The following is a 22,351-nucleotide window of genomic DNA, read 5'->3' as shown; positions in this document are numbered from 1 at the left end:
CCACCCCATCCTGCCTTCTACCTACCCCTGGTTGTAAGTGTGAAAAATGGTCATAAGTCACTTTTTTTCAGTGTTGTTATAACTTTGAGCAGTCATTAAATAAACTGTTGCAAGTTGATGACAAAAAACAAAACAAACAAACAAACAAAAAGAAACAATGATCTGTTATTAAAGATCAAGCCAACCAGAAGAGGGCCTTAAACACAGTCAGCACTGTCAAATTCACCATGAATCAATTGCTAAAGGCAGCTTTACTCGGAACACCTTATATTCTGTAAGGCTACCTCTAACATCTTCAAACATCTACATCTCCCTAAATGTCTTTAGGGATTCTCAGTCATCCAAGTCATTGCTGTCCCAAGGGTGCTTTTTTGGGAGCAGCAACTGGCCTCTGGAGGCAACAAGAGGTTCCATTGCCCCCAGAAAAAGCACCCTTGAATGGATTTTTAGGGAAAATTTGCAGACTACAGGAACCAGGAACACTATTCAGGTGACCTCCAAGTGCTTCAAAGACCTCCTAAGGATGCAAAGGACCAACTCTCTGCAAGGAATACAAATCCTTCCATTCTCAACTATCCTATCAGAGCTGAAGAAGCTTCTTAGATGAGAAGCAAAACATCTTCAAAAGAAATAACAAGAAAGTCCAGTTCCCTCCTGAAAAAGCACCTTTGGAATCCATTGTGCTTATTTCTGGTCCTTGGAAAGGACTTGATAGGTGGATAAAAATGTCCAATCCAGTCTTAACATTTGAACCATAACAATAAAACAAGCACCGAGAAATTGATTGATTATCTCTTTTAGATTCCCAGAGGCTACAAAGATAGATTTTCTCCATGAAAGCAGAGTAGTGTTGATGTCAATTTTTAAAGAGGGAAGGAAATCTCTAGGGATATGTATTTGTACAATGGTACACTCTGTATCAATGTTAAGAGTTTTAAAAAATAGTGGGGGGAAAGGGTGGGAAACCCAGTTAGCTTGAGTTCATGAAATCCAGAAGCCAAAAGGGACAAGAAAGAAGACAACATGATCAATCAAACTCACTCATGCACAAACACACATACACACACTCATATACACACAAACAAAATCAACCCTAATAGCTGACTGTGTCTACAATAACTCATCATTTTTTTTTTTAAAAATCTCTTACTCAATTTTTCTGCAAGTTGCCTATCACTTCCTTTTTGAGTTAGTGGAAGGTGCTATGACCAAAAAAAGAGATTGAGCAAAGAAAAAGGGGGGAGAGAGAGAGAAACCTTCCATAAGGACAAGACAAAGAGAGAGGCTGGTCTCGAGACAAAAGCAAGAGCTTGAAAGAAATACTGAGAAAGAAAATTGAAGGGTAAGCAATGCTATTCTTATCTCAGTATAAAGAAATTGTGTGATGAGCTGGATTGTGCACCGAGTTTCTGGTTGGGAGTTCAAGAAGGAAATCCCAGAAAGAGAAGGCTGCTTAGCCAAGCTTAATTGAAGAAGTATTTGTTGGAAGACGGGTGGGATTGACAAGGAACAAAATCTGGTGTGGCCTAGAGGTAGAGCTCTTTCTTCACAATCAAGAGATTGTGGGTTCAATCCTAGGTAGAAGCAGATGTTAGGATCTCCTGCTTGGCAGGGGGGTTGGACTAGATGACCTGCAAGGTCCCTTCCAACTCTTGTTAATCTGAAGGGACAACGCTCCTCGGGAGAAGTGCTGGGGTATGAATAAACCATAGTAGTGTTTATAGTCTATATTTCACAGGTTGCCCAGAAAAGGTCTGTGACTTCTCTCATTTGACCCCATGACAAATTTATGAGATAAATCCATCCAGGGCAATAGTGAAAGTCCAAGTGAATTACTTAGCAAGGAAAACTTTGATCTGTTTAGTCCACTGCAATTTGCCACTGCTTCCACATTTCCAAGGCCAAGTTCTTAGAGCTGAGATTTTGAAAGAAACAAATGGGGAGATTAAGATGGCTTTGACCTCATGGCTTCACAATGTGCTCAGCTGGTGACCTCAGCTGTGTATTTGTTGTTGTTGTTGTTGTTGTTGTTGTTGTTATATTTGAAAGGAAAAGAATATGTTTGTTAGCTCTCTAATGTAGAAAGGATGAGAGACAACATTTCTTAGGGGTTCAATGTAAAGAGATATATTTCTTTTTCTCTTTCCTGGGGTGATCTCCATCTTTGAGAAGATGTTAGAAAGATTCTTCCAATTTGCTGGAAAATGGATGCTTTCTTTGCATACAATAATAATGTCAGAATAACACGGTTCGCAAAACTGATCTTTGTGCTATTTTTGTTCTGGTTTGACTTTCTTTGTGGGGATAATCTGTTTAATCTGCATAAATGGGCATGAGAGAGAAATTGGTCTTCAAATTTTGATTGTTGATTTTGGAGAAAAGAGTGCAAATTCTACAAACCATAATCTTAGAAAAGATATTTTCCTTTCACTGATCAGCCAAAAAATAATCTTGTTCTCTTAACATGCTTGACACTAACTAGGACCAATTCTGTTCTACAAATTGAAACACCAAGTACAGAATTTGCCATTATTAAGCAACAGAGATTGTTATTGTTATTGTATTGTATCTTTTATTTTATGTACACTGTACAAATTCCTTGTGTGTCCAATCACACTTGGCCAATAAAGAATTCCATTCCATTCCATTCCATTCTATTCTATTCTGTTCTGTTCTGTTCTGTTCTGTTCTGTTCTATTCTATTCTATTCTATTCTTGTAATCTGTTCCTTTTCTTCATTCTAAGATTCCATTTTACAATCTGTCTTTCTTCTTCTTCTTCTTCTTCTTCTTCTTCTTCTTCTTCTTCTTCTTCTTCTTCTTCTTCTTCTTCTCTTCTCCTCTTCCTCCTCCTTGAAAAAGAAGGCTCCTATCCAGTGGTGGGCTCCTATGGGTACGGTCAGGTATGCAGTACCGGTAGCAAAATTTTATTTATTTTTCCCCCCTTCTGGGCTCTAGGTATGTTTCTCCTATCACAGTAAATGAGGTTGAATGCGTATAATGGTGGGGGGAGGACACAGTGGGGTAGCAAAAATGCAGCTCCACCCCAGAACACCTAATTATTGTACGGCGCCCTGAGTTGTCTCGAGAGGGGCGACATAGAAATCTAATAAATAAATAAATAAATAAACAAACAAACAAACAAACAAACAAATAAATACATTTGCACTGAAAGATGTTGAAACAAAATGCATGTCATACCCACAATGTGGTAGTAAAATTTTTGTTACCCCATCACTGCTCCTATCTATCCTATTAACCAGGGAAAAAGTAGGGCGATGTAACATGAAGTAACAGGTTATGTTTGGTTTATGACGACGATTGAATTCAAAATTTCTTTTTAGGGGTATTTTATTTCTCACTCATACAACCATGCAATATCATATCTTCAATACAATACAATGCAATAATTAATATCAATTTACATTCGGTATTCATCATCTATCAAATGCTGCCTCCTTTTGATTTTATCACCAAGATTACAAAAAAAAATCTATTTCCTTATTCAAATTTAAGATGCTATTAGCTAATACATTCTGTAAGATCCTTTCTCTCATCTAATACATTTAAGACATAGTGCTTCAATCCATACATTCTTATTTATTTGTTTCATGTATATTTCTTATTTTATAATAATTGCCTGCTAAAAAGGAAAAAAACAAATTACTTATCTTCAAACATTAACTATCCATTCATATTAACTAAATCCTACATTATATCTAACCATAGCTATAACAATACTGGGGAAAAGTCAAAGCTATATCAATTTCAAGGGCATAAATCAACTTAATTTCTTTCATTACTTGTTCATTTTATTATGTCTACCCTTCTCACATCAAAGATATCCAAGTATAACATGACAATCTTAAAAAAAAATTGTTAATTAACATATCATATTTGGGTATCAGTCAGATTAATTAATAAGAATTCACTTTAATTTAATTTAATTTTAATTTAATTTAATTTATTAGATTTTTATGCCGCTCCTCTCTAGAGACTCAGAGTCAATAACAAAAATTAACAAATATATCCCCATCATATCACCATTCTATTTGTTTTCTCATGATTTCATTATAGTACCTTATTCTATTTTTATTTTCCACTGTAAGCCAAGCCATCAGGCCTTAGTCTATTCATTTTCACTGTAAAAACAGTGTAATTATTGTGCCCTACTCTATTTATATTTTTCATTGTAAACCCAGTGTAATCATCATGCCCTACTCTTTTCATTTTTATTGTGAGCCCAGTGTAATCCTCATGCCTTAATCTAATTGTATTTTCTATTGTAAACCCAGTATAAACAACATTTCTCATTCTATTTATTTTCTTTTCACTGTATCTCAGTATATTCATCATCATCAATATATTCACTATAAACCCAATGTGGTCATCACTACTTTCTATTTCCATTATTCATCCCAATAGGTAATCATCATAATCTTACCCTATTTGTATATTTTAAAGTCTTTTAAAATATAAATCTCAATTTAGTAATCATACCCTATTTTATTTTTTTCCACAAGTACTGTTTAATTGACGCTCCATCTTTATACATTCTGTTTTCCCCAATCTATCTTTGTTTCCCTTTCCCAATGTAATCCCCAATATAATAATTCAAATAATCATTAACTTCAAAAGCATCCATTTATATCAAAAAATATTCTTTTGTAACTTTATCATTGTCCGTATTTTCTTCTGAAACTTTGGTTAAGTGAGTTTGGCCCCATTTTATGGCTTTTCTTGCCACCATTGATTAGTGAATCCCTGCAATTGTTAGGATTAGTAACATGGTAGTTATGTGAATTTGGATTCCTCATTGACCTTGCTAGTCAGAAGGTTGCAAAAGGGGATCAGGAGTCCCCAAGGACACTACAATCATCATAAATATGAGCCGGTTGCCAAGCATCTGGATTTTGACTACAGGGATGCTGCAACAATTGTAAGTGTGAAAAATGGTCATAAGTATTAGCATTCCACACTGGTCTTACAGCCAATGATAGAATACCAAACTTCAAACAGAATATATATGGCAGTGGTGGTTGTTCAGCCAATAACACAGATCAATATATCCTTGATATAACTTTTTGTTCAGCACCGTTGTAATGTTGTCACTAAATGAACTGTTGTAAGTCGAAGACTACCTGTATATTACTAAATCACACAACATGTTGTTATTACTTTATAACTTCACCTTTCCTGCATGATGGGCATTGACTGAAAGGATTGGATGCACATTGGCCCTAATCATCCTGTTTTTGATTCATGCCTTCAAAGCAGTGGTGGCTTACTATCAGTTCAACCTGGTACAGCAAACCTGTAGTAACTTCGATAGGAGGCTCCACCCACCCACCTGGACATCATCAAAAAATGCTCTGTGCATGTGCAGAAGCTTCTGCACATGCACAGAAGCATTATATATGCATGAAGCATACATGTGTTTCCTCACGCTCTCATTCCTGAACAGGTAGCAAAGATAAGTGAAACCCACTACTGCTTCAAAGGGTTATGCAGGTAGGCAAGCAGGCAGACAGGTGAATGGAAGGGAAGGGAAGGGAAGAGGGAAGGGATGGCGCAGCAGGTAGAGTGCTGTACTGCAGGCCACTGAAGCTGACTGTAGATCTGAAGGTCAGCGGTTCAAATCTCATCACAGGCTCAAGGTTGACTCAGCCTTCCATCCTTCCGAGGTGGGTAAAATGAGGACCCGGATTGTGGGGGCAATAGACTGGCTCTGTTTAAAAAGTGCTATTACTAACATGTTGTAAGCCGCCCTGAGTCTAACAAAAAGGGTGGCATAAAAATTGAATAAATAAATAAAAAATTGAATGAATAAATAAATAAAGGGAAGAGGGAAGGGAAGGAAAAGGAGGAAGAGAAGAAAGAAGGAAAGGAAGAAGGAAAATTTGGTCAGTGTAAGCATTAGCAATATTTTTCATTTTCTTTCCTTTAAATAAAAGATGACAGAATTTAAGGAACTTAAGAGCACCAAATGTTTGCTGTCTGTTTGAAACCTTGCACATTCTGGTCTAAGTTTGTGTAACACGTTGTTGGCAATTCTTCTGCAGTAATATGATTCAGAAAACTTGGAGATACAATTAATTCTTAATTTATAGTCACTTTGGGACCAGAACCTCTATTGCTATGTTATGCGGTCATTAAATGTATCATTTTGTGACCATACAATCTTTTTTTACCATTAAGAGAGTCATGCAGCTTTTTAATGAACCAGCTCTCCCCATTGACTTTGCTTGTTGGAAGCCTGAAGAGATGGTTGTAAATAATACATGATCTTGGGACACCGCAATGGTAATAAAATATATATTTTGTTACCAAGTGCCTTACTTGTGATGATACATCAATAGGTACACTGCAATAGTCATAAGTGTGAGGAATCTTTGGTTTTTCCTTTAGCGCCATCAGAAAAGTAACAAACGTTGTGAATCAAATATCAAGGATCCTTAAGGGCTCTTCAAATCTAGGATTACATTTCTAGAAAGAAAAAAAAACCAAGAGGTTTTACGGAAAAAAGAAAGAAAAGAAAATATTAGCTTTTTTGACAGCAGCCAAAAAGCCAATGCTATTCTACTCCTATTAATAGAGGGATAGAATCAAGATCACACAAAGTTTTACAAAGCCTTAGTAAGACCACATTTGGAATTCTGCACCCAGTAGAGAATTCCCACTCAGCACAATATAAAAAAGATGTTGAGACTCTGGAAAGAGAAGAGCAACAAGGATGATTAGATGACTGCAGCTAAAACATACAAAGAACAGTTATTGTTATGCCTAATCTAGTGAAAATGAAGACTAGAGATGACCTGATAGGAGTGTTCCAATAAATGAGGGGAATGGATAGAAACGAATCGAGGAGAGAAACAGGGGTGGGCAGGGGTGGGCCTCAAAAAATTTAGCAAGGGGTTCTCTGTAGTCACCCTCCTACACCCTGGGGAGGCATTTTTGCCCTTCCTGGGCTCCAGAGGCTTTTATCAAGTCTCTGAGAGGGCAAATATAGTTTTCCCAAGCATCTAACAGTTAGAACAATCAAGCAATGGAAAAGCTTGTGTTCAGAAGTTATGGATGCTCCATCACTGGAGGCTTTCAAAAAGAGACTGGACAACAATTTGTCTGAAATGGTATAGAATCTCTCCTTGAGCAGGGAGGTTGGACTAGAAGACCTCCAAGGTCCCTTCCAACTTTATGTTCTCAGTTTTCAACAACTGTGTGCTGTGTATGGGGGGGGGGAACATATTGAAAAGCCACACACCCCTTGGAAATAGGTGGTTAGCTTCCTCTAATTCTCAGGGGAGCAAGTGAAGATTGTGAAAATACAGGAAGTTGAATTAACTCAAATAATGCCCTTTTCTTGCCCAATAGATCAGTAACTGTGAAGAAATGTAGGCCATAAAAATTTCAAACATGTTCTTTTTAAGAGCCAAATGGACTTTCTGGTTTTCCTTTGAAGACATTTTGCTTCTCATTCAAGAAGCTTCTTCAGTTCTGACTGGATGGCAGGGGATGGAAGGATCTATACTCCTTGAAGACACCTGGTCATTTGCATTCTTTTTAGCAATTTATTAAGGTCACTAGGGGTTTTATTTGGATCCAGCACACCCCTATCAATGTCCATAATATTTGCACCTCTCAGGTGACTCTGGGGAGATAAATAAACTTCCAGGTGGCCTTAACAACTCACTAAAAGAATGCAAATGGCCAGCTGTCTGCAAGGAGTATAAATCCTTCCACCACCTACCATCCAGTCAAAGTAGAAGAAACCTCTTGGATGGGAAGTGAAACATCTTCAAAGAAAAACCAGAAACTCCAGTTGCCTTTTGAGAGAGGGGGGGGGGAAGCACCTTTGGGATAACCATGATCTGGATGACTGAGAATCTCCACAGACATTAGGCCATTAAAATTGAGCATTTGAACTGCAGCAGTTTTAACTGGTAGGTCACTCAAGTCACAAACTTAAATACTTACTTGGTCAAAAGCAGTGATGAAAACTTCTTGGTGGCTGCTGTTTCAAAAGGACAGCCCTACCAGATGACCAGTGGAGGGCTGCAAAAAGTTTTACAACCACACTGTGGGTGTGACTTATTTTGTGAGTGTGGCTTGTCCGCCATGTGACCAGGTAGGAGTGGCTTGATGATCATGTGTCCGGAGGGGTGGCTTAAAGGTCACGTGACTGGTTTAAAGGTAGCCAACTTGATGCCACTCACCTCAAGGGTTTGGTTAGGGTTAGGATGCCTGTCCTCTTCTTGCCTCAAAGAGGAATAATTTCCCTATTGATTTACTATTACTGAACATCCAAAATATACTATTTAATTCTATGTATATATGCCATATGTTTACATATATATTACACACAGGCACACAAAAATATATATTATCTACTACATAAACTATATGTGTATGTACACAGAGAGAGAGAGAGAGAGAGAGATACATACATACATACGCACAGCTCTTCTAAAATTATACACATTCATTTACTGCGATAGGAAAAAAAAAACAGAGCCCAGAAGGGGAAAAAAGAAAAAAAACCCAACATTTTTCTACCGGTTCTGCGTACCTGACCGTACCCGTAGTAGCCCATCACTGCAGATGGGATGACAGAAGTGAAACTAGTTTTCTGTCACTGGTATCTGGTCCTTCAGAATATTGTTTACCCCGTTTTATTCTGGAGCAAGTGGACACATTCTTAAATGAACAGTAGAGTAGAGCTTTTCTTGGTGCTCTTGGAGCATCACAGACATTTTGTAAAGAAAAGTTATACTGAAGGTTAGCATTGTGCCACAGGGCACTTGCCTTCCTTACTTGTTCGCATCACAACAGAAGTGTGTTTTTTACCTAGAAAAACATGCTCTGTTATGTCACACAGAACACCTGGAAATGACCTTCTGTTCATGCGTAGAAGCATTTGAGCATTCTGTGGGTTGGGTTTTTTTTTGCAAGCCCCAGTGACCGGAGGACCAGTTCAGTAGCCTGGGCTGCTGGTCATTGCTGCCAGTTTATTTATTTATTTATTCATTCATTCATTCATTCATTCATTCATTCATTCATTCATTCATTTATATTTATGTTGTTTGTTTGTTGGTTTGTTCGTTCGTTCATTCATTTATTTATTTAACTTCTATGCTGCCCAATCCCGAAGAACTTAGGGCAGCTTACAACAGCGGTACAAATATAATAATAAATACAAAAAAGTAAAAGAAGTCGAATTACCTGAGTTACCTGAGACTAAAACATAATGAACTAAAAAACTAATTAAAAAGTTATTATATAAAAAAGAAAAACACACTCATATACATAAATACCATTCTTACAGTTGGCCATCAAGCTGTGAATTTATGGCCCCTAGGCCTATCGGCAAAGCCAGATCTTCGTAGCTTTGCAAAAGGTCAGCAGGGTGGGAGCAGTATGGATATCGGGGGGAAGTTGGTTCCATAGAGCCGGGGTGGCTCTCCTCCGTGGCCCCGCCAACCTGCATTGCTTAGTCAACGGGACCCAGAGGAGGCCAACTCTGTGAGTTCTTATTGGTCTCTGGGAGGTATGTGGCAGGAGACAGTCCCATAAATAGTCTGGCCATGAGCCATGTAGGGCTTTATAAGTAATAACCAACATCTTGAATTGTACCTGGAGACTAATAGGAAACCAGTGCAGTTCGCAGAGCAAAGGTGTTATATGGGTGTACCGAGGTACACCTGTAACAGCTCTTGTGGCTGCATTCTGGACTATTTGCAGTCTTCAAACACATTTCAAGGGTAGCCCCATGTAGAGCGAATAGCAATAATCAAGACGGGAGGTGATGAGGGCCTGAGTGACTGTGCGGAGAGCCTCCTGGTCCAAGTAGGGCCACAACTGGTGTACCAGGTGAACCTGGGTGAAGGTCACCCTGACCCCAGCCAAAATATGATGACCAAAACTCAGCTGTGGGTCCAGGAGGACACCCAGTTTGGTGAGCAGTGGTAAATTTCTGCTACCAGTTCTAAAGTACTGATCCAAACTGGCAGCAATGTATCACTGCTATGCTACCATTCAAAATTTACCTAATTAAAATAAGCTAACTTCTGTTTCTCCACAACTTTAAGACGAATAGAGTTCAACTCCCAAAATTCCTCAGCCAACATAATCTAAGCAAATAAGCATAGGAGTAGCAAAGTTTCTGGCAGAGGACCAATGAAGGGTACTCTCACACTATGGTTATGAAGATTTTGTATTCCATTGATTGCCAACAAAGAGGCACAATTTTTAGTATCCTTTCACTGATGATAATTGTCCAATAGTTGTCAAGATATATGCAGATGAGTTGTTGCTTATCACTGGGTTATGTAACTCGAGAACAATTTGTTCCATCAACGTTAAACTGCAATAAGGCGCTAACCAAAAAATTGCACCTTAAAAAAATGAATTTCCTGACTGAAAGGAAAAGATGCATCATCTTTTTTTTCTGGAAATCACACAAAACTATAACATTTCCTTCCACTTGGATTTATCAGCTTCATGTAAGGAAAGGAATGAAAGAAAGAGAGAAAGGGAGAGAGGGAGGGAGGGAAGAAGGAAGGAAGGAAGGAAGGAAAGATAGATAGAAAGAAAGAAAGAAAGAAAGAAAGAAAGAAAGAAATTGTAATTTAAATTTGATCTGTTAGAAATGCAAAAAAGAGCAAGGCACCTTCTTTTACACATGGTCATGTCCTGAAGCAAAGAAATATTGGACAAAGATATACAACTGGTTACAGGAAATAACAGGAACAATAGAGTTCACTCCAGAACTTTTTTTATTGGGCATATTTAAAAGGCAATACGATAAAAGCATCAAGTATTTGATTTTGCACATTACTATAGCTGCTAGGCTTGCATACACATAATGCTGAAGGAACCCTAATTTACCCACCAAAAGCTTGATAATGAAGAAGATTTTTCATTGCACAGAAATGGACAAATTAATTATAGATCTTAGAGGATAAAAAGACTCATGAAACATGGGAAAAATGGTATAAACGGACCAATGATAGAAAATTGAAGAGAAATTGTGAGATGAAGATATAGAATGAGAAAATATTGTAGGATGATATATAAATTGTATAAATATAATAATGATGTACATAAAAGGTCGTACATCAGCTAAAAGAAATGTTACGATATGTAAAAGGCAAAAAATTAATAAAATATATTAGAAAGAAAGAAAGAAAGAAAGAAAGAAGCGATTTCATATCCAAAGTCTACTTCCCATTATTTCCACATCATTAAATTGTTGCCCCACAGTTTGTGTAACAACGGCAAAGGAAATTGCTCCACAAGCATAGGGGAACTAGATATTTGTGTACTTTTAGGTCACAGTGAGTTTGGGTGACACTGTTTATCATCTAAACTCTACACTTCAACTTGGGTGGGAAGTCTACCCATAGGGAGAATCTTCTGATAGAGTATGACAGGAACAAAGAACAGGCTGCAGTATCATACAAAAAGATCAAAACCAGTTAAATTAGAAGTGTTGAGTAAAACAATTATGTATCATTCAGTATTCAGTACTGAAGCTGGAACAGTAGGCTGGGATGAGGTGGGTGGATGAGGGGACACCCATGGGTGAAATTCAAAATTTTTGCCTGGTGGTTCTGTGGGCGTGGCTTGGTGGGCATGGCAGGGGAAGGTTACTGCAAAATCCCCATTCCTTCCTCATTTCAGAAGAAGGATACTGCAAAATCCCCATTCCCTTGCCACTGTAAAGTGTGCACTTCCAGGGCAACCCCGAACTGGTAGTGAAGGTAAGTAGAAACACACACACACGAAAAAAGGAGCCTTAATTTCTGAAGTGGGATGGTTTTGTTTCTTTTCCCAGTTTTTCCTCTAGTTAAGTTCTGACACTTCATTAGGTCAGCTGGCAATACTCCCAACACAGGCTTCTTTTGAATGTTCTTGGATGGAAAGCCCAAAAATTATCATAGGAGGGGACTGATTTACAGCCAGTTGTAGACAAGCAAAGAACTATGAGGCTTTTAATATGGAAGGAAAGAGCAGCATCTAGGATTCTAAGTTACCAGTGGTGGGATTCACTTTTTTTTATTACCGGCTCTGTGGATGTAGCTTGGTGGGTGTGGCTTGGTGAGAAAGGCAGAAGAAGGATACTGTAAAATCTCTATTTCCACCCCACTCCAGGGGAAGATTACTGCAAAACCCTCATTTCCTCCGGATCAGCTGGGACTCAGGAGGCAGAGAATAGATGGGGGCAGGGGCAGTTAGAATTGGTATTTACCAGTTCTCTGAACTACTCAAAAGTTTCACTACTGGTTCTCCAGAACTGGTCAGAACATCTGGAAACCCACCTCTGATTCTAACAATGTTTTCTGCTTCTCTTCTCTTTTTTCACAGTGCCTACTCCACCTTCTGACCTCCAACGGGACTATGGCTAATTGTATTGAAAACCAAAACAGTACGTCTACCAAGCCTCTGGCAGGAGCATCAATAGGCATAGGGGTGCTGACTCTTGCCTTCATCTTGGGATTTCCTGGCAATGCCTTTGTAGTGTGGACAGCCATCTGCAGGGTGCGCAAGCGGACGGTCACTTGCCTCCTCATTCTTCATTTAGCCATCGCTGACCTGGCGGTGCTCCTCACAGCCCCTCTGTTCCTGCGATTCCTTAGCGTCAAGAAATGGGAAATGGGTCAGGCTATCTGCCAAATCTGCTACTACATCTGTGGGGTCAGCATGTATGCCAGTGTTTACCTCATTGGTCTCATGAGTCTTGACCGCTGCCTGGCTGTTTCCAAACCTTTTGTTTCACAGAAAATCCGTACAAGACGTACCATCCGACTTTTGGTGTTTGCGATTTGGGTGATGAGCCTTTTCTTAGCGGCGCCTTCTCTTCTCTACCGAAAAGTAGTTACTTATAACAACACAGCATATTGCATGTTGTGTCACCAAAAAGACAAGGATTTGGTCTTCCACAACCTCTTTGAAACCATTACTGGGTTTCTGCTGCCTTTTGCCATTGTTGTCTACAGCTATGGGATGATTAGCCAACGACTCAAGGAGACCCGTTTCCGTCAAAAACGCCGGACCAGCCGACTCATTAGCCTCATTGTGATCGCTTTCTCTCTTTTCTGGCTTCCTTACCATATTGTCAATCTTTTAGATGTGATAGGTCTGTTGAGCAACTCACCAAAAGTTAAAAAAGTAGGGAGGATGGCTAGGCCCATTTTGGTGGCTCTTGCCTTCTTTAGCAGCAGTGTCAACCCCATCCTTTATACTTTTAGTGGAGGTCACTTCATTCGATCATCTGGTTTTGGTTTCATGGCCAAACTCTTTGAAGGAACAGCCTCAGAGGTGTCCAGCGCAAAGCACGGTACCATTCGGGACAGAGATGTCAAGAGAGAACCCTTAAATGATCAGAAACCTGAGTCATTAACTATGTCTACTAACCGTACAGATAGTAACGCAACTCAGGAAGTTGAAAAAGGCTTGAAGCTGCTCCCATCAACTTGAAACTATGGACAAGAGTGCACATTCAGAATTTTGTTATCATTTTTTTAAGGTCTTCTGAAGTACTATAGAAATGTTATTTCTTACTCAATTATATTTTGTACGAGGTAGGCAGTTTCATTTCTTACTCATTTCATTCTACAACATGGCTTGCATTCATTGGTAAGGAATTTCAGGGACTAAATAGGAAGGGTTTGGGGATTTTTTTAATATGTTGTTATATTATAATATTATGTTTAGGAAGGATTTCCAAGGATTTTGCAAGAACAATGAAAACCTCTCTGAACATGTGAAAAGATGAATCGATGACTTTGTGTTCATTAGGTGCTAACTGTGAAGTTTCCGAAAGATGCCCTAATTAATTCATGAGCCATGAGCCAAACCCCAAAAGAAATATAGTAATTTATTAGGAGCAACATTTCGGCAATACTCCGATGCAGTCAGAACTGAGCTCACGTAAGTTACATGCCCTCATGACCCTATTTCCACACTGGCCACTAGCCTTTAGAGACCATGAAACTTGCATTCCAGTTTGTCCCCATCCTAATTCTACATCTAAAAATCAGTGAGGGGGTTTGTCCAATTTTACTTTTAAACAAACATAAGCCCTTGGTTTCATCTTTTCTTTACTTTCAAATCAATTGGCACAAATTTTGTGGAACACTTCCCTCCCTGTTTTTATGCATTAATTTGCAATTATCTTGACACATGAAAAAATATACTTAATGCTTTGTTTACCGTTGGTATTCCCTCTTGAAACCTTCCCTCTTTTCATCATTTATTTATCTACTTTTGTTAATATTTTTGTTAGTATTATTGAAGTGTTTTGTTGCTCTGAATCTTGTTATTTCATCTTTCTCTCTCCTCTCTCTCTCTCTTGCTTATCTATCTATCTATCTATCTATCTATCTATCTATCTATCTATCTATCTATCATCTATCTATCATCCATCATTTATCTATCTCTGTCTCCAGAGATGTCCTCAACTTACAACCACAATTGAGACCAGATTTGGTTGCTAAATGAATGGATGCAAGCTAAGGAAGGGGATGTGAGGATGCTGTCTCTTTAAAAAGCCTTAAATGTGATAAACCTTACCAGCTTTGTCTGCCAAGCTGGCAGCAAGCTTTGAGACAGCCCTGACTTCCTGAATCGAAATAATTAGACTATTTAGCCCTTCAAGGAGGCCAGTGATGCTTTTGAGATTGGAATAGTATTTTGATTTCACAAACATGGTATTTCAGAATACCAAAAAGATACCAAAAACGACTCTTGAAAACAGCCGTGTCTTTCCACAGAATCTTGTGATAGATACATTGGAAAAGGCATGGCTGCATTCAAGAGTTGCAGTTAGGGCCCATCTTTCCTTTCTTGTGTACTGGAAAACATATTTCTTTCAAATTTCAGGTAGTCTTTGACTTATAACAGTTCATTTGGTGACCATTTAAAATTCAAATAGCACTGAAAAAAGGGACCGTTTTTCACACTCACAACCATTGCAGCATCCAAATAGTCTCATGATCAAAATTCAAATGCTTGGCAACTGATTTGTGTTTATGATGGTTGCAAGAAAAGGGCATGCTTATGATCCCCTTTTATGACCTTCTGACCAGCAAAGTCAATTAGGAAGCCAGATTTACTTAAAGAATAGAATAGTAGAGCAGAGCAGAACAGAACACAATAGAATAGAATAACAGAATTGGAAGGGACCTTGGAGATCTTCTAACCCAACCACTGCTTAGGCAGGAAACCCTGCACCACTTCAAACAAATGGTTATCCAACATCATCTTAAAAACTTCCAGTGTTGGAACACCCACAACATCTGGAACAGGGATGGGTTCCACTTACCTTTCCCACCAGTTTGCATCAAGACTTTTCATGCATGCGAACCCATTCCATTTGCGCCCATACATCTCATGCAAGTTCTCTTCCACGCATGCTGAATAGCAGGATTCATCTTGAAACACAGCTGAGGAGCTGATCAGCTATGCTTCAAGTGAAGAAATAAAGGTCACTATTAACCTAGAGGAGGGTGGGAGGGCTCTTTTCCAAGAAGCGAAAGAGGAGAAAAATCACCAAAAATTCACCCCAAAAGATGGCGGCACCCACGGACCAACGCCGACCGAACCTGATGCCATCATCACCTCACCAGTGGGTCGCTAACATTTTTGGTGATCTGGTCTGAACTCACGGGATCCTACCCCTATTCTGGAGGCAAGCTGTTTTTATTGATTAATTGATTTAACTGTCAGGAAATTTCTCCTTACTTCTGAGCATGTGTGGAAGTGAAAAGCATGATGAGAGCAGGTTCATGGACATGGCCAGCCAGCTATCTCTGTCGGTTTGGTAAGTGGGCGGAGGGGGGGGAATTCCTGCTAGGAATTCCATCATGATCTCACCTCTGTTTGAAGCCTGATGCAGCAGAATTAATTTTCTGATAAGAAGCAAGAGGAGATTCTGCCATGGCTGCATCCAGGGGTGGGTTGCTGCCCGGATGAGGGGGTGGGAGAATGCAGTGGGGTAGCAAAAATGGAGATCCACCCTAGAACACCCAACTTGCACTGAAAGATGATGAAAGAAAATACAGGGCGTCCTGCATAAACCACGCCCACAGTGTGGTAGTAAAAATTTTGGTAGCCCTTCATTGCCACGGAAGCTGAGTAAAGACGCTGAGACATTGTATGGATTAAATAAAGGGTCATTTAAATTTAAATAACGTAACTTTAAATACATAAATTTAAATATTTAAATTCAACTATAACGAAGGACCTGCAGAGGCCAAAACTCACGGGGCGGAACTTCCTGCCAGAATCTTCCTTGGCAACATTGGGCATAACTCCTTGCTGAACCAGGTGAAGGTAGCCACCTTCACCTGGATCCAAGCCACATCCCTTTTGTCGTGTGGAAGGATCTCACCCTCCCATCTGCAAGGGAAATTGGATCCGGTGAGTCCCATGGGCCTCCTCTCTCCAATCCCCGACGTTGTTCCTGGAGAGAGGTGGTCCATCACCCTTTAAAAAGATGCCCAAAGGAGCATGCTCAGTCGCTTCTACTGTCCATTTCCGCCCCTAACCTGCCAACCCCAGTGACCAAAGGGAGGCCTATTCTAAAATCTATGTGCGCCGCACCCCCTAACCATTCCATCCATTCCCTCAGTGTGGAATAGGTGAAAAAACGGCCGCCTCTAAAGGGGAGGCCGCAAAAAATTCCTATTTGGCCCCGAAGCGACCTCCTAGAGATACACTGCTAATCGCGGAGGACGGGCAGGTGTTCACTTTCGGAGGCAACCCAGCAAGGGGGAGGTCCAGTTCAGATCGCCCTTAAATAGGGTGATCTAGGACCTCCCCTTGCATCCAGGAGGCAGCGCACCTCTTTGGCACACTGCCAAAAGCCGAACTTCCGGTTTCACTGGAAACTGGAAGTTCGGGGCCCTGTGGAGCTGCCAGCAGCGTCTCCCTGCTCTGGGGGCAATTTCGGCCAGCGGTTTAAGCCGCCGGTCGGGCATCTGGTTGCATCTCATCTATCCAAATGTCATCAGCTGATAGCCTGACATTAGTGCAAAATGTGGATGGGGAGAGATTGGAATGTCAAGAAGGAGGGAGGGATGGAAACCCAGGTGAACCCTGTCAGAAGCCAGCAAAGATCAACTAAGGATATGCAGAGATGGGGAACTTGGAAATGAGCACCTGTTCCCTAAACAATATGCAGGAATGTGGTTGAAAATTTGCAGATAACTTCTGGGGGTGGGGCAGGGGAAGAAAAGAGAGGGGACTTTTCCTTTGTGTTGTTTGCACAGGAAAACCTCAGATTTGCTTTGCGCTACTTCTGTAACTATTTCAGTGTCAGTAAAGTATATTATTGGCAAAACAAATGGCCAGGATTCTGTATTTGCTAGATGACTGAGTGGAAGCGATGACAGATTCTTGCAAAGTGGACAAACCCATTCTTCACAGTTTTATTGAATGCAGAGTTGCTTTTCAGGAATTGAAATACAGTGGCCTGCATCGTTTTGTGCAGAGTTCAGCATGCATGTGTGTCACTTCTCCAGTGAGAGGTACAATGGCCAATTTGCTTCTGCGTGCAATTCAAGGTGCTGGTTGTTACTTTTAGAGCTCTTCATGGCTTGGGAATAAGTTATCTGATCACATTCAGCTGAACCAGGATAGGTTCTAACTTACCTTGCTTCCAGTTCTCTTCTTCCCATGCATCAAGTGCCTGCTTTGTGTGTGTGTGCATACATGCACAGTGTTAATAACTGAGCTGCGCATGCACAGAAACAAAAAACAGCTTCTGCACATGTGCAGAAGTGAAAAACAAGATGGCAGCATCTATGGTGCCACCAAGAGAGCCAGTTTTGGGGTATGCTCATCCCACTATTGCTGCCAGTTCAGCGAGCGGGGGAAAATTCCTGCTACCTGTTCTATAGAGCTGGTCTGAACTGGCAGGAACCCATTTCTGACCTAAACCTCTAGAGCAGGGAGGCAAGGAATGTTGTGGGTCCTGTCCCCTAAGGAAGTACATCTGGTGGGACCCAGAAGAAGAGCCTTCTCTGTGGTGGCTTCCTCTCTTTGGAATCTCATCCCTTCAGAAATTAGATTGGCCCCCACTTTGACACTCTTTTGTAAAGCCCTGCAGACCTGGTTTTGCCAGCAGGCCTGGGAACCCAGAGCGAGATGGAGTCCATCAAACGGCTCATTTGACTGTATTGTCACCTGGTTGGGTTGATGGCTTATTGTTTTATTATTTTTATTTTCTATACTGTGTTTTTTATTGCTTGTCACTGTGATCAAGTAGGCAGCTATATAAAATGTCTAAATAAATAACATGTTTCATTTGGCAACTTTCAGGTTCTCTTATAACTCATTTGTAACTCTTTAAGGCAACATTTAAGAGCTCTTCTCTTTTTCTGGTAAAAGCAAAGCTTTTATACTCCCACCAATAAAAAAACTGGCCAAGAACTGTAGTTCTTAGGAGAAAGGCCTGCAACTCTGTAAATGTTAACAAAAAAACCAGGTGACACAAAACAGGCGACACAAAACTAACCAAATAAGTCCTTAAGATGTACAAATAAAATAGATAATACTGTTTATTTTATTTCGCAAGAATTTAAATATGCCAGCTTTGGTTGTAAAGAGGACACACACACACAGTATGAGATAGAGAGGGGTTGGAGCACACAGAACTGGATTAGAGAGACTTTTTTCTGGCAAGGTCTCCTTTTACATCAGCAAAAGACACCCCATAACACATTTCCTGGAAAACTGACAAGAGATTTCAAGTTTTTTTCTTTTCTTTTACTCATTGTAAATTACTGGAAATCTCAGCTACGGAGATTTCAGGAAGAAGTTGCTCCTGTTGTATTCAGGTCAACGCCAGCGCAATTCACGAACTCAACCATGTGGCAGAAATAGGGGATTTTTAATCCTCAGAAAAGACCTCATCTATTAAATATAATACTTTAAGGCAGTGGTTCTCAACCTTTCTAATGCTGCGACCCCTTAATACCATTCCTCATGTTGTATCGTTCCCCAACTATAAGTCTAGTGCCAATTCTCCCAACAGTGCTTTAAACTGATTGGCAGGAAGGTCAGAGGGATACCCCTATTGAAAACGCCTGATTGATTGGATTGGAAGAATATGTTCCAAGGTGCCAGAATAGAAGCTTTAGTTCCTAACACCATGGGAAATTTGTCTTTTTTCCATGGTCTTAGGCAACCCCTGTGAAATGTTTATTCAAACCCCAAAGGGGCCCCAGGTTGAGAATCACTGTTTTAAGGAGGAAATGTTGACTGTCACAGCCTTCAACTGTTTAGCAATGTTTTTCCTAAGTTTTCCTTTTAGCATTAGATAAGCAGGGGTCCCCAAACTTGGCAACTTTAAGACTTGTGGACTTCAACTTCCAGAATTCTCCAGATGCTGTGCTGGCTGGAGGATTCTGGGAACTGAACTCCAGAAGTCTTAAAATTGCCAAGTTTGAAGATCTCTGAGCTAAGGGATGCTGGAAGTTATAGATTAGCATTTGGAAGGTCATGGATTTTCCATTCCTGCTTAAAACCACAATGCAGACATTAAATCTCAGTGCCATATACTCACTTTTTATGTGTGTGTAAAGTTTATGCTGCAATTGTTTAAAACACATTTGCGTCTCCCTCTCCCCCAACTCTACATTTAGTTCAAAAAGTGACTGAGAAAGGAGAAAGAGGGTGGGAGAGAGGGAGGAGTGACAATAGCTAAGTTGCAATATCTCAGGGGTTGCCACAAAGAAGAGGGAGTCAATTTATTCTCCAAAGCAGCTGAAGGCAGGGCGAGACTGAATGGATAGAAACTAATCAAGGAGAGAACCAACCTAGAACCCAAGATAATTTTTTTGAAGGTTATAACAATTAATTAATGGAACAGCTTGCTTCCAGAAGTTGTGGGTGCTCCAACAGTGGAAATTTTTAAGAAGAATCTGAAATGGTATATGTTTCCAATACTCTGCCTGAGCAGGGTGTTGGACTAGAAGATCTCCAGGGTTCCATTTATTCTTTTGTTCTGAAACAAGAAAGGAGAAGAAAGAGAAGGGGAGAAGGGAGCAAGGAGATCCCCTTAGTTGTTATGCTCCTTTAACCACATGAACCTGCTTTAAAACTTGGCCAGGCAACCATATGCCAGCATTGCAAAACACACAAACCACAAAAAAAAGAAGAAGTGTTGCTGGGGCACCAAGCAGGAAATTGACCTAGAAAGAATGGCAGGAAGTGGTAGCATTTTCTGTTGTCAATCTACTTCCATCAGATATATCTGAGTCAATACTCAACCAACTCTTTGCAACTAGAGAATACCCCAGTTATACTACTAGAATAATAACTTCTCTATTGCCCTTATTCTCAAATTATCCTTAAAAGTGACCTGCCTGTTGAAATACCTGCACAACCCATAATGTCATGCACTCAAATGGCTCTATGAAGCCAATCTTCAATTCTGTTGGAGAGTGGATTGAGTTCAAAGCTCTTCTGGATATGATGGTTGGGAATTGGTAATACCAGTACAGATCAGATTGAAAGGAGGTTGTGAACAAGCCATCATCAAGCACTGCAGATTGGTAAACATGTAGAACACTGAAGATCCTCAAAGAAGGATCCTTTGCCTCCAAATTGACAGACGAATTACAGCTTTCTTTCTTCAAATCAGGAGAAAGTTCTAACTTGTCTTCTCAAGAGGATCACCAAACACTCTTAGTGGCTTGCTTCTGCTCACTTGCAATTACAGTCCAACATGGGTCTGCTGTGGTGATGGAACTGGAAGTTTCCTCATAGAAGACAAAATGGGACTTCCTTGGGCTCTGCCTTTCTCAATTTGCATGGTAAGTGCCTCTTCCAACAGAACCAGAAAGTTCTGTTAAAATAAGCCACCTCCTGTCCCACGGGTACCAGGAGGAATTCACCAAGAATTCACACTCTCGAGAGTCTCAGTTTCATTGCATTAGATTTAACTCAACATTGGTGCTTGGGAACAAGAACGGGCTGTTTCTGTGCAGACAAAGTAAGTTCTTAGTTCACCTTTGCCTTTGACCTTGATAACCCCACGAAGGGAGCAAGTGTAGCCTAATGTCTCCAAAGCTTTAGCCGTTTCTTCTGTAACCTAGAAGAAGAAAGAAGGTATATTTAAAGGTGGTTGATATAGCTACAGCTAAATCACTGAGTCTTCAGCAATACATTTTGGGGAGAAACCCCTGCAGTTTGTATGGCAAGAGTTAGTACAGAGGTGTCAAACTCAAGGCCCATGGGTCAGATCTGCCCTTCAGAATGCCTGGAAACAGCAAAGGACTGGACCTACCAGCAAAAACAGAGCTCGGGAAGGTGGCTAGGTTTGCATTTGTGTAAAAATGGAAAGCAACAAAAGCCCCTTTTGAAAGGGAGGTGATAAAAGAAATTGGATTGTGCAGAAATGAATAGATTGACAATGAAAATTAAAGATAAGGGAGATTCTGAATATTATAATGTATGGGGGGGATTTATAATTGGTTAGAAAATGAATATGTATAGAAAATAAGTAATATTGATTAAATTGGAAGAAAATTGAAAGTGGTAGATCCAGGTGATAAAATTAGATAGTTGAGGAGCAACATTAAGACTGTTGTTAATATATCTAAGAAAATTTAAGAAATAAGCATAGATGTGGATATTGGGGAGGGAGGGAAAGGAGATTAAGAGAAGCACCGATAATTAAATGGGATTAGGGACATAAATTACCTGTGTGTTAATTATAAATTGGATTGTGAATAGATAAAATTGGAGAAAGGTTAAGGGGGAGAAAAGGAAGTAGAGAAGGAAGGGGAAAAGGGGAGAGGAGGGAAGTAGGAAAGTGGGAGAGAAGGAGAAAGAAGGTAGAGGAAAGAAAGGGAGAGGAGGGGAGTGATATGATATAAAGGGGAAAATAAGTGGGTAATTAAGTATAAAAGGTGCAAATTAAAATATGGGTGTATGTTATATTAAATAGCAATGTATAATTATGTGTATTTTGTTAAGAATTAAGGTATATGTATGGATGTATTGTGAAGAAAAACAATAAAAATTATTTTTAAAAAATCGAGTTTGATATCCCTGAATTAGTACATTCCACGGACTCTTTGACTCTGCCTAACTTAATTTTTTTAAAATTTTGACTGAAGATGTTACTTGGATGAGTAATGAAATGAATCAGTTTCATAAACTTTGGTCCAGTTGCCATGTGATGGCGAATCTATGGCTCGGATGCCACAGGTGGCACGCATAGCCATATGTGCTGGCATGTGAGACATTGCCGTAGCTCAGTTCCAATGTGCATGTATGTGCTGGCCAGCTGATTTTTGGCTTGCACAGAGGCTCTGGGAGGGTGTTTTTGGCTTCCAGAGAGC

General features: G+C 40.0%; 2 protein-coding genes across 3 annotated transcripts in view; one reads left to right on the top strand and one right to left on the bottom strand.

The window, feature by feature from the left end:
* Window positions 1-1,236: 1,236 nt before the first annotated feature.
* Window positions 1,237-17,344, top strand: LTB4R (leukotriene B4 receptor). Its single transcript, XM_070727200.1, has 2 exons — window positions 1,237-1,342; window positions 12,363-17,344. The coding sequence occupies exon 2, from the start codon at window positions 12,396-12,398 to the stop codon at window positions 13,473-13,475; it is 1,080 nt and encodes a 359-aa protein (XP_070583301.1). The 5' UTR covers window positions 1,237-1,342; window positions 12,363-12,395; the 3' UTR covers window positions 13,476-17,344.
* Window positions 17,345-18,541: 1,197 nt separating this feature from the next.
* ADCY4 (adenylate cyclase 4) overlaps window positions 18,542-22,351 on the bottom strand; it is an 80,870-nt gene continuing 77,060 nt past the window's right edge. For both annotated transcript variants that reach the window (XM_070727189.1, XM_070727187.1), the window contains exon 26: window positions 18,542-21,096. In XM_070727189.1, the coding sequence (XP_070583290.1) occupies window positions 20,944-21,096 (153 nt within the window). In that variant the 3' untranslated portion in view covers window positions 18,542-20,943. The remainder of the gene's footprint in view (window positions 21,097-22,351) is intronic.

The sequence above is a fragment of the Erythrolamprus reginae genome, chromosome Z, assembly GCF_031021105.1.
Source record: "Erythrolamprus reginae isolate rEryReg1 chromosome Z, rEryReg1.hap1, whole genome shotgun sequence".
NCBI classification, from domain to species: domain Eukaryota; kingdom Metazoa; phylum Chordata; class Lepidosauria; order Squamata; family Dipsadidae; genus Erythrolamprus; species Erythrolamprus reginae.
This window is presented reverse-complemented; position numbering and strand designations above follow the sequence as displayed.